Source organism: Leptonotus elevatus, chromosome 16 (assembly GCF_054856555.1).
Source record: "Leptonotus elevatus isolate MCC_2025b chromosome 16, RoL_Lele_1.0, whole genome shotgun sequence".
Taxonomy (NCBI): Eukaryota; Metazoa; Chordata; class Actinopteri; order Syngnathiformes; family Syngnathidae; genus Leptonotus; species Leptonotus elevatus.
The window spans coordinates 1,914,704-1,927,560 of NC_141254.1; the positions used below are offsets into that span (position 1 = coordinate 1,914,704).

The 12,857-nt window shown below is 42.1% G+C and overlaps 1 protein-coding gene across 6 annotated transcripts in view; it reads right to left on the minus strand.

The window, feature by feature from the left end:
* The window catches only part of wscd1b (WSC domain sialate O sulfotransferase 1b), a 67,685-nt gene that overhangs the window by 17,162 nt on the left and 37,666 nt on the right, over positions 1-12,857 (minus strand). For 5 of the 6 annotated variants that reach the window (XM_086098183.1, XM_086098184.1, XM_086098187.1 and 2 more), the window contains 2 exons: positions 8,900-9,021; positions 6,930-7,119 (listed from right to left, as the gene is read on the minus strand). In XM_086098183.1, the coding sequence (XP_085954309.1) occupies positions 6,930-7,119; positions 8,900-9,021 (312 nt within the window). Of the gene's footprint in view, positions 1-6,929; positions 7,120-8,899; positions 9,022-10,800; positions 11,481-12,857 lie in introns of those variants that run through there. The other variant, XM_086098186.1, reaches the window with a different exon arrangement.

Genomic DNA, 12,857 nt, shown 5'->3' on the forward strand with positions numbered 1-12,857 from the left:
AAAGGGACATGAGTGCCTTAGGTGTTTAGTTTGCATTGTAGCCTACTTATTATTTTTTTTAAAGTGTATGTGTGAAGTCTGTTTTAAAAATAGTTTTTAAAACTGTCACCAGGGGGGTCGGGCCGTAGTCAAAGGGGGTCGGGCCGTAGTAAAAGGGGGGGGGGGGCTTCCCTATATCACTTGGAACTCACAACCTTCTTAATTAACTATAAAACAAAAGTAAACAAATCGGGGGAAAATTAAAATAATGAAAACAATAGAATGGCGGAGAGCCAGACAAAATAAACAAACGGTAGCTAAAGCCACTCGGGGGAGAGGGAGGCTCGACACGGGATTTAAATAAAAGTCAGCGTATGCTTAGCATATGGTCCGTCACGAAATTCAATAGAGTTAGTGAGTTAGCACATGTAGCTAGCAACCGTCTTTAATACTTACCAGCAGAGCAAACTGACGCTTGCAACAGCGGTCAGCTTAGCAAACCAATGGCGGCTACGGCGACTAGCTTCGGCAGCTAGCAGTGCCGGCCGGTTAGCTCTTCGGCAAGCGAACGGAGAACAACTCTGTTGCGGCCGGTGGGCCACGATACACTCGTCTAATAGCCTTTGGGCCTACAAGAGGCGGTCAGCCTCGAGGCAGGTTCAATAACTGGGCGACTGGCGGACAGGCTTTGTAGCCTGTCGGCTAGCCCTCTTCTGAACCACAGATAGCTCAAATTCAAAGGACAAAGGCGCCACCTTGTGAGAGGGCGGGCACGGTACACGTCTGCCGTCCCAGCACAGGGGTACGGCGGAGGCCAAGCTGTTATTGGGCTCGCGATAAAACAATCACACCCAATACGTCTCCCACGATCGGAAGGAAAAACGGGGACAATACTCTAAAGCCTTTATGTTAGCCTCGGGTAGCTACTCCGTGGTACATAAGACAGAGCGTCGTCACATCGCGGTGCACAGCGAATTAAATTCCCAGGAAACAAAAACACAACTTCAAATTCAGCCAGCTGAAATTTGAAGTTACAACAAACTCGAGTTCTATTACGTACGTCTTCAAAATACAAGCCACGATTCTCACAAACAGTAACCGGCTCTTACTCAATTCCCACTTCTCATTCACAATAGTAATTCACTCTGTTCTTGACCCGCCCAAGATGGCGGCCCACCCTTGCCCAAGATGGCAGCTCAGCCTTGCCCCCACTACACATACAAGATGGCGGCTCGGCCGACGCTTGGGAACATTAAAGAGGCGTGAATCTACTAATTCAAAAATGGTGTCTACACGCGCTTCTCAGCGGCAGTACTATGCAAGTGACACGCTGCGTGAAGTCGTTCAACCTGAATCAAAGCGTTTCTCTTAGTGGACACTCTTCTTAATAAAAGCCTCACACGGGCAGCACCAATATATAGCGATTATTTGGGTTGCCGTAATGGCTTGATGAGAAATTTAGACGGTACTGAGGGGAGTTGTAATTTCCTCAACAACCTCTGGGGCACCACGTTGACTTTGCTTGTTTGTAGGAGCAAACTAAACGATAAAAATCCTATTATCAAGTATTCATAATCTGAAGTTGCTACTTTAGTTAATCATGGAGTTCTTTGCTTTCATAAGAGAATTACTAATCCACTCAGTAAACACAAATGAGAGAGTCACGCCCCTTCCGTGCGCATGAAGCAGACTTGGACGACCGAGACCAAGCTTTTGGGATAATATTTTGGGATCAGAATTGACAAGCCAGATGCTTCATTTATCATTCTGAACACATTTCAATCATTACCACGATCATAAAGTTATTGAATCCGCTAAGTTTACTAATTAACTAAACTTAGGTGGCTACAGAAATTACACACATAATTCGTTTGAGATAGACATACAGGTTGTGTACAAAGATAAACTACAGATTAATTGGGAGCAGCAGGATTCTTGGGGATAACCGATAGTGACCGTTGGACGGCACTGTTGTACCATATACCTTCCAAAGGGGCATTGTTTCCAAAAAAAAACACATGGCTAATTCTGTGGATAGGCCAGACCATAAAAGATGGTCTGGGGACTGCTTATCAGACAGGATTTCAGGTCTGTCGGAGCTGTGATATGCGTTTCCTGGGGATTATAAAACGAAGTCCAGTGCCTGCTGGAGGGAAACTCAGAGAGTCCTTTTGAACTGAAAACACAGAGTTAAGACACGCACACACATTCCCCAGGGGGAAATGTTTAAAAAGGCACATAAAATGGAAAAATTGAGGGTGACGGGCAATATTCGTTACACAATACAAATTGTGAATAAAAACTGAATGTAATTATGTGGACTGCAGGCTGGCCATTTTAATACACAGATCCTATTCCTATGCAGCCATGATGTTGCTGCATGTGGTCTGGCATTATAGTGTTGAGAAATGCAAGCTCTTCTGTGAAACTGATGATGCCTGGATGGGATTATATGTTGTTCTTGAATCTGAATATACCTTTCTGCATTGACGATGCCTTTCCAGATGTGGAAGCTGCCCATGCCACACGCACTCATGCAACCCTATACCATCACAGATGCAGGCTTATAAACTGAGTGCTAATAACAACTTGGGTTGTCCTTGTCCTCTTTAGTCAGAATGATATAGCGCCTCAGTCTTCCACAAAGAACTTTGAATCGTAATTCGTCTGACCACAAAACAGGTTTCCACTTTGCCACACTCCATTAAAAAAAAATATATATCCTGGCCCAGAGAAACGCCTGCGCTTCTTGGTCTGCTTTAGAAATGGGTTCCTCTTTGTACTGTAGAGTTTCATCTGGCAACGTCGGCTGGCACGGTGAATTGTGTTCACCGACAATGTTTTCTGGAAGTATTGCTTGAGCCCTTTCTGTGATTTCCCTTACAGTAAGCATTCCTGTTTGTCGTGCAGTGCCGTTAAAGGGCCCAAAGATCATGGGCATCCAGTATAATTTTTTGACCTTGATTTACACACAGAGATTGTTCCAGATTCTCTGAATCTTTAGATTATGTTATGCACTGTAGATGATGATTACTTCAATCTTTTTATAATTTTTTCACTGGTAAACACCTTTCTGATATTTCACTATCTTTCTGCGCAACATTGGAGGAATTGGTGATTCTCTATCCATCTTTGCTTCTGAAAGACACTGCCACTCGGAGAAGCTTTTTTATACTCCAATCAAGTTGCCAATGGACTTCATTAGTGGGAACTAGTCTTCCAGCTGTTTTTGCAAGTGCAATTGACTAGGTATGCTGATTGTGCCATCTTTATATTGGATTGGGCTCACCTGTCTTGTTTCTAAATACTTGAAATGACTCCGGAGTTACTTTTACCACATATTTTCTGGATTGTTGTTATTGGTTAATCTTTTGGTTACCAGGAGTTGCTTAGTACTTGCATTTTTCTATTTTTTTAAGAAAATATTGTTTAGATATGTTTTGTTATTTTGTTTTTCATGGAGTCGCATTGTGCAGTGGGTTTTAGATTTCGTGAGAGTTCTGGGGGGTTTCTGTTTGAGTTAAGAGTGGGGGAGGAACTCTGCCCAATGGTGAATGTTGTTATATTTGCTGCCATGGGAATTCTAAGATTCTGCCAGGTTTCTTTTTTTGATGTCGGATAATGGTGTAGGTGGCGGATGACGAGGCCTTACCTTCACCTCTTGGAATGTGAAGGGGTTAAACCATCCAGTTAAGAGGGGTAAAGTACTAGCCCATTTGAAGTACCTTATTGTTACAAGGGAAATCTATTCAGTTCCCGTCATTTTGGTTAATCTTTCCGGTCCTAATTTTGATCATCCTGCCTTCTTTAGGACAGTGTTCTCACAGACTAATTATTGGTGGGGATCTAAACTGCACTCTGGATCCTTATTTGGATAGCTCCTCATGTTCCAATATGAGGGATTTCTTAAAAGCATATATTAATAACTCTGATCTATCTCATGTGTGGAGATTTTTCCACCCAACAGAACGTGATTACTCTATTCACTCACATTTTCATAGTGTATACACCCGTATTGACTACTTTCTGTTAGATTCTAAATTACTTCCGCAAATTTATGATTGTAGATATACGATATACTAATTTCTGACCATGGCCCCCTTACATTTTTGCTTAAGTTTGACGGTTTACACTTCTCTCGACAGTTGTGGAAGATGGATCCTCAACTTTTTAACAACCCACAATTCTGCAGGAACAAATGGAAATATTCCTCGAAATCAATAATACTCCAGACATTTCTCCAGGCTTACTCTGGGAGACCTTAAAGGCCTATTTGAGAGGTTATTATTTCCTATATGGGCCGCAGAAATAGAAAGAATACTGCTAAGATCCAGGAGCTAGAGGAGCAAATCCATCGTCTTGGTAAAGAGAATGCAAGGCGTCCCTCTCTGGATAAATATAGATACATTTTAGAGTTAAGGCTTCAGTACAACCAAATTGTTTCTACAATGATTTCTAAATAATTTCTCTATTTGAAACAGAAGCATTTTGTATTTGGCGACAAGCCTGAAAAATGACTGGCTTGACAATTGCATAAACTAGAAGGTGACCGCACAATCAATAAAGTCAAGTCCAAACAGGGAATTTCTCTCACACTGGTGAAAGATATCAATGATCACTTTAAAGCTCTGAAGCTCTTTATTATTCTAAATCAAATGTTGAACCTCATATTCTGGAAGATTTTTTACACAGATTTTTGACCTTCGTGCCCTTTCACAAGACGATCGCACCCTCTTAAACAAAGATATCACACTTCCGGAACTAGAAGCTGTAATAAAAACGTTAAAAAGTGCTAAAACTCCTGGCCCTGATGGAATTCCCTCCGAACTATATAAAAAAATTCTGACACCTTAGCACCACATATGCTTACAATGTACTTGTGGGCTCTTGAAAATGGCTCCCTACCACCAACTCTTAACGAGGCTGTCATAACAATTATTATATTATATAATACAAGAAAGACAAGGATCTGGAAGACGTGGGAAGATATAGACTTATTTCCCTCCTTAATGTGGATCAGAAAATATTGGCGAAAATACTTGCTTACAGGCTTAATAAATATATTGCCACACTGGTACATTCGGACCAATCTGGATTTATTCCTGGTAGAAACTCTTCCTCCAATTTAAGACGCCTTTTTAACATAATGTACCACACTCATTCTGGCCTGGATGATTTTGTAGTTATTTCTCTTGATGCGGAAAAGGGATTTGACAAAGTTGAATGGTCATATCTATTTAAGGTGTTGGCTAAATTCAATTTGGGAGATACATTCACTGCTTGGGTTAGATTACTGTACAAGAATACTGACTAATGGAATGTTGTCTTCTCACTTTAGATTAGTCAGGTTTCCATCCAAATGTTTCAAAATTTGTATGCAAATTTTGTGAAAATGCGCAAAACGGACATGCGACTTATGCCCGTTTCCATCCGCTCTTCTTTTGCGAATATGCGCAGCGAGATGACGTTGTAGTGACAGAACTTTGGGACAATGCGGAGTTCGAGGTGGGAATGCTGGTTTTGATGGACTCAACGGAAGTAGTTTGTCTTGTTGGCTTCCCTCCTGCATGTAATTGAAGTGTCGTTACATTAAGAGCTGATGTTAATAAAGCCATCTAAAATTGCATTAATGTTTTTTTTCTTTAACTAATTATAAAAAGAATCGTGTTTCTTCGTCTCCCCAAACATATTTTACTTTATCATCCGCCATTTATTGTGACTACAAATGTGCGTGTGACGTAGTATCGGTGAAAACGTGCGACGTAAATCCGGTCTTGTAGTGCCCATTTCTTTCACTCAATTGCAGGAAACATATAATCTCCCCAAGAATAATTTCTTCATGCTCCTACAAATTAGAAACTACCTTCGTACCTACCTGGCCTCTATAGAAGGAGATTCCTCAACTATTTTAGATCAATGCCTTTCGCAACATATGGATTCTGATAGGAAGCTGTCACGTTTTGACTTCCTGCTGTCTATTAATTCTCCTTCAATGACGGTCATTAAATCTGCATGGAAATCTGAAATGGGTATGCAAATTTCTGATATGATTTGGGACAAGAGCCTTAAGGAAATTAACGCCTTTTCTATTAATTCAAGGCATTGCCTCATTCAATTTCGTGTTGTTCACAGGCTCCATTATTCAAAATCGAAACTCCATAAGATATTTCCAGATATATCAGAACAATGTGATAAGTGCAACCAGGCAGAGGCAACTCTTCTCCATAGCTTTGCCCTCTGTCCCACTCCCAAGTCATTCTGGAGGCGCATCTTCCAGACCTTTTCCGAGGTTCTTAACATTCAGCTGGAACCTGACCATTTTTCGATACTATTCAACTATTCAGACTCTATATCCATTTTAATGTCAGTTTACTGTATTCATTTACGTTTTTGTTGTATTTTTCTTTTCTTATTGAAAAAAAGAAGTTCATTGTTTCTCTGTTTCATGTTGTACAATTCCATTCAATAAAATATATTTGCACAAATAAGTATAAAAGCAAGTATAAAACATAAAACAACATATAAAACAAATTATTTTTCAAGTACAATACTAAATGTGTTCAGGCATTCTACTACAAAGATGAGATACTAAGTCACGTGACGGCACGCAATTGAAACAGGTGGCGAGGAGGGAGAGCGGGAGCAAGTCTGCCTGTGCCTGCTCTGCTCTCAGAAGTGGAGTGTGCGGTGACATACCTGTTAACTGTTTGACTAAATCGCAGCAGTGCATAAAAAAGCCAAACTGAAACTAAACTACTAGATCGATATTACTAACTTGGTATCAATAAAATTTATATTTGGATCGATCCACCCAGCACTACTTTCCAAATTAAGCGTAGACTTCCTATTTGACCAAACCTGAATTTAGGCTTGACTCAAATTCAAACTAAAGCCTTCCACATGCAAAAAATAGACAGAGGTTTATATAACGTGTATAACAAATATCTTACCAAGGACAGGTGTGTGATAGACCTGATAGTAGTCTTGCTCAGTGGATTTTGTAGGAGTGGAGTAACTAATGTTCTTCAGCCCAGTTTTTTCCACACATCGATTTCTAGCAGACTGCTGGTCCAGACTGAAGAGGGAGGATGTCCAAGTACAGTAACAATGTGGCTTCTTGAACACGGCAAGCGGGAGCTCCTACAAACCAGATGCACAAATGTTCATGTGTTTCACGACTCACATTATTTATTTAATTATTTATATCAATTTTCTTACAACCGATCCAGGGGTGGGTGTTGGTGAAGGGTGGGCATAGATGCATGAGCACTGGCGTGCACAGGTAGACCGCTAGTGGTGCTCACACCCTTGCCCCTCTGCCCTCTCTAAAAAAAAGTGCCCCTTGGAAAGTTTGTTTTTTTGTTGTTGTTGTTTGTTTTGTTTTTTATAAGCACTTTACTGAGGACAGGTCAATGTTGACACAATCTTTTCAATAAGCTGCATGATTAATCGCGTGTGAAAAAAAACAAAAAACAAAATGCGTCCCCTGCGCGCGCGCACCCGACCTAGCTCTCTCGCCCGCTCGCTTCCTTCCTTTGACAAGTGAACGCTAAATACCCTGCACGGTCGCAGTGTGGGATAGACACATACACGCATCTCCTTCCCCTGCAGCTCCACTCCAGCCAGGTAACTGTGTTATGAATCCAGTGAAATTGTATTGTTTGCCCTCTATTCCCTACCTATAATCATTTTGTTGTGAAGTAGTCTCATACAGCACAAACATCTGAGCATAAATTAGCCGATATTAGCCACCTAGTTTAAAATGCTATATGCTAATTCAATAATAGATAACGTGATAACCACCACATAGTAAGACTAATGACGGTAAAAGGAAGCTCTCTGTGATCCGTGCATTGAAAAGCATTGGACTTTGGGTCATTGTAATATGATTTGTGGGGATTATTTTGACTTCAAAATGTGATGACCTGTTGTTTGTGTCTGGTTTGCATAAGCTAGTAGTCACCGGCAAAAGCAATCCAATACGTTGTCGGTGGTCTAATCATTTGCAGTTTATTTTCATAACCAATATGGTTGTTTCGTGTCGGTTACATGGTTGTACTAAGAAAGCTGACGGAACTTGTAAATTGGGATTCTATTACATTCCAAAGATCCGAGCACAAGAAGGTGATTTCACTAAATCACTGTGATCACGTCGCAGACTGTGGTTAGCCAGTATCAACAGAAAGATGAATCCACGAAATGCTCTAAGATCTGCTCAGATCACTTCACCACAGGTTAATTAGTTTTCCTTTTACGTTTGTTCTTTTATTAAGCATGTTTAGAACAGTAACCCCCCTTACAATAAATGGCTTCTGTAAAATAGTGTGCACACATGCAAAAACATTATGCCTGGGTATTTTAATGATTAATGCTTTAATTATTCCATAAGTGCATATAATAAGATAGCTACGACATACCTTTGCCATCACCAACACATTGGAGTTCACGGTCATGCTGGTTGATTGTTTCAATTGATGTATATGCCTTTAGTTGTTCAAAGGTTTACGCACTCTTCGCATTTATAGTTCACGGTGTCCATGTACGTGATCGGTGGCTGGCATGATCTTCCTTCTTTAATGTAAGCTATAGGGATCCCGGCGATCAGTCCAATTTTTGTAACGTACCACTGGCGTTCCTTTGCCTGTAAGCTTTACCGGTACAAAGTGGACTTTGGGGTGCTCATTTATGTCAATTTAGCCATTTTATAAGTGTCGTTTTATACTTTTGTATCGGCTTCAAACCGCAACATTCCAATACAATATAGTGCAAGGTAGCTGGACACGCCCACCGGCGGACTTCGTGGAAACTATCTATAGATTGCGAGGGCGCAGACTTCGGACTGCGAACATAGAAGTCTGCCATAGGCAATATATTTATTTACTCCAATCAAAGTCATTAGTGGAAAGAAATGTTTCCAAACCTTGTCAGTGCAAGTCTCGATGCAGGACTGTGTCGTTAGATTGGTTTGATATGAGTGAATAGGGAAGTTGTTGATAGTGTTGTTCACCAATTTGAAGCAACCTCGCCGGTGAGCATTCCTGACTGTGGCAAAAGGAAAAAAAGAAAACAAAATTGAATATGATTTCAGGCAACAAACTGATTGGCTATCATTTAGCTATCAAAATAAATATTACGGTTTTCCTAGCATCCATATACTTGGCTTAAAAGTAAATGATCAATGAAACAGAAAAAGCACAAAATGCACTCACCAAGCTCTTTATGGAAAATAATTTCAAGATTGTATTTGAAATCTATTCCCTTTTACAAATAAAGCCTAAATATGACTTAGAGGCATTTATTCAACAAAATGTTTACTATTGGACTTCATTTTGTACTTGTATATCCCTTTGTTTCATCCCTCCATTTCCTATACATTGTGACTGACTTCAATGGGGGCACCAAAGATCTCCATGTCTGTCCGAGCAGACTTTGGATGTGGGGAATTTTCCAAACTGCAAACCCCCAGTTAACCATATTAACCATTTTTTATTGTAAATATATGGAATAAAAATCAATTTCTACATATTTATATTCAGAGGGGCCCCAAAATTTTACAAGTTCTTGCTTAGCCATCCTTCCACAGAAATGTTTTTTTTTCCTCAAAACTTTGGACTACCCAATAAGCAAACAACCTGACAAATGGCAGTGACATAATTGACGGAGGTAATAATCACCATAGTGGGACTTCAAAATCAGAGAGCTATTGTGGTAATAGTATGTTTATTATCTGTGCCTTTTTCATAAGATCTTGGATTGGTTCTCGTGCTTTTTGTTTTGGATCAAAAATTAAACTAAACTAATAAACTTATCGGCACACTTACAACATGTTAAAATGTTGTGATTACCATGCAAACATGCACCAACATTTCAGCAAATGGAGCAAATTGCAGAAAATCACTGTATTTAAGACCATGCTGGTGGAGCCCTCAATACAGCCAGGTAGGAATCAATGTGAATTATATCCAAAGCGGAGAAAAACACTCAAGGCATGTTTGTATGAATCCTCAAAGGGCACGGACGGTGGTAGGATAAAAAATGGATAGAACATATTTTTTCAAGGATTTAAAGGTGGCCTGAAGGAACAAGTGGATTGAGAGGCTGAAGCTGAACTGTTGTTGAATTGCTTTGTCAGCAATTTGACATTGACATACTTGTGCAGGCCCTCACAACCCCCACCTTTTTGTCTTTACCGTATGTGGCCTGCTCGTGACCAGTTTGCCCAAAGTCAGCTGGGATAGGCTGTAGTTTAGGGAGGACCAAAACTGCCTAAATTAAAAAAATAAATAAATGACTAAATTAATAAATAAAAGAATAAAAGTGAAAATTAAAACGGATATAAAAAATATAATTAAAAACTTGAATACAAAAAATAAATACAAATGGAAATTGTCACATTTGGGTTGTGTTTTTCCTTGTCTGTCTCCCTTGTTCTTGTTAAGTGTAACCCTGCCCTTCCTCGTGTCAACCAATCAGTGCCCTCTGCCACTTGTTTCTCGCCCCAGGTGTGTCTTGTTATCTCATTAGTGTGTGTGTGTATTTAGTCTCCTGTCTCCCCTCTGTCTGCGTTGATTCATTGTTGTTTTCCTCCCGTTATGCTGCCAGTTTTTTGCCTTATTATCATCACCACGTTTTGTTTCATTGCTATTTAGAATTCGCTTTTGTTTTGTATAATTAAATTCCTTTTCTTTTTTACATCACCTCTGCCTCCTTGCCCTGCTTCCCTGCGTTTGGGTCCTCCACCAAACTCCACCCTTCTGACAGAATGAATCGACCACATAAGGACCCAGCGGGGGCGCTGTCATGCCACATAAAAATACTTGCCTCCGGAGCTTTGATGATTGCATTGTTGGACGAAGCCCTGCGGCTTTGGCTGGTGGCGCTCTGGGTGACTGGTCGAACAGTTTTCAAGTCCCCGTCCCGGCTCCACGGCAGCCTCAAGTCCCCGTCCCGGCTCCACGGCAGCCTCAAGTCCCCGTCCCGGCTCCACGGCAGCCTCAAGTCCCCGTCCCGGCTCCACGGCAGCCTCAAGTCCCCGTCCCGGCTCCACGGCAGCCTCAAGTCCCCGTCCCGGCTCCACGGCAGCCTCAAGTCCCCGTCCCGGCTCCACGGCAGCCTCGAGCCTTTTCCCCTGTGCCGCTGCCGCCCCGGGCATCCTCGCCTGTGCCGCTGCCGCCCCGGGCATCCTCGCCTGTGCCGCTGCCGCCCCGGGCATCCTCGCCTGTGCCGCTGCCGCCCCGGGCATCCTCGCCTGTGCCGCTGCCGCCCCTGGCCTCCTTGCCTTGGCCGCTTTCGTGCCAAGTCTCTTCGCCTCTGCAATGGCGGTCTCAAGCCCATGATTGTGGACAGGCGGCGCTATCTACTCCTGGTCCTGCGGCCGTCCTCTGCTCCCCATCCGGCGGCGCGTGTGGCGTCCGGGATGCCTTCCGGACCGGCGCCACCGGGCTCCCCTCATCTGGCGTCCGGGACGCCCTGTGGACTGGCCCTGATGGGTGGGCCAGGTTCCTGCCTCCTTGCACCCTCCCGCCCGCCCTGTTTTTGGACTTTGCTTTTGTTTTAGGGACGTCTGGGAGCCGTCCCTTGAGAGAAGGGTACTGTCATGTTTGGGTTCTGTTTTTCCTTGTGTGTCTCCCTTGGTCTTAAGTGTAATCCTGCCCTTCCTTGTGTCAACCAATCAGTGCCCTCAGCCACTTGTTTCTTGCCCCAGGTGTGTCTTGTTGTGTCATTAGTGTGTATTTAGTCTTCTGTCTGTGTTGATTTATTGTTGTTTTTCTCCCGTTATGCTGCCAGTTTTTTACCTTGTTGTCCTCCCCACGTTTTGTTTCATTGCCATTTGGAGTTCGCTTTTGTTTTGTATAATTAATTTCCTTTTTTTTTCTTTTTCTTTTTTTACATCACCTCTGCCTCCTTGCCTTGCTTCCCTGCGTTTGGGTCCTCCACCAAACTTCACTCTTCTGACAGAAATAAAAACAAAATATATTCATATATCCATAGATAAAAAATAAACCCTTCGAATTTGCGCTAGGCACCGGGCGCCTTTCGAAAGGTGTCCAGACTCCAGAGTCGCCGACACAGGTACCGCAGCTGGATCTGCCGGAATGGCACAGAGCGCACCCGCAGCTGGATCCGCAGGGATGGCACAAAGCACGTCCAAGTCGCCAGGCTGCTAGGCTGCCCGTCAATGAAGTGCAGCGGGGAAGCAACGCATTTACTATATATCCGCACACGAAACGCTCATATTGCACACAGTGTAAGTTGCACCGTCTCCGCTTTCCACATGAAACATAACTTATCTACTTCCAAATACCGCTGCGCCATTTCCTTGTTTAGCCCCGCTAAGTGACGCCATGCCGCACGTGCTGTGTGGAAAAATGAAGTGTCTCTCTGTGCCACCGCCCGACTCCAGATTTAATAAAAAGTTATAATTTTAAAAAATCTCATATATTTATCAGAGTCATGAATGGGAGACAACGTCCGATTCTGATCGAGTCAGCAACCAGGTGATCGGGCCCAATTTCCGATCACGTGATCGGGTCGGGACATCCCTAATATTTGATTTATCTGATTTTTTCTTTGTGCCTAATAGTCACAACCATTCAAATTAACATACATTATAGCATTTAGTGCTGTCATTATTGAATATTTTTAAAATTGATTGACTAATCTGATTAATTTAAATTTTGCATTAAAGTGTGTTAAAAAGCATTTCCCCCCCTAATTACTGTTTATTAACCAGTGATTGGTGTTTATTTTATATTCGTATAGGGATTTTTTTTAAAGGGGGGTGGGTGCGATTGATGTAAGTACTATGTTACCTGTTAGATAAATGTATATTAATTATTCCATATTTAGTCTTTTAATTGCAAAGCATTTATTCAACA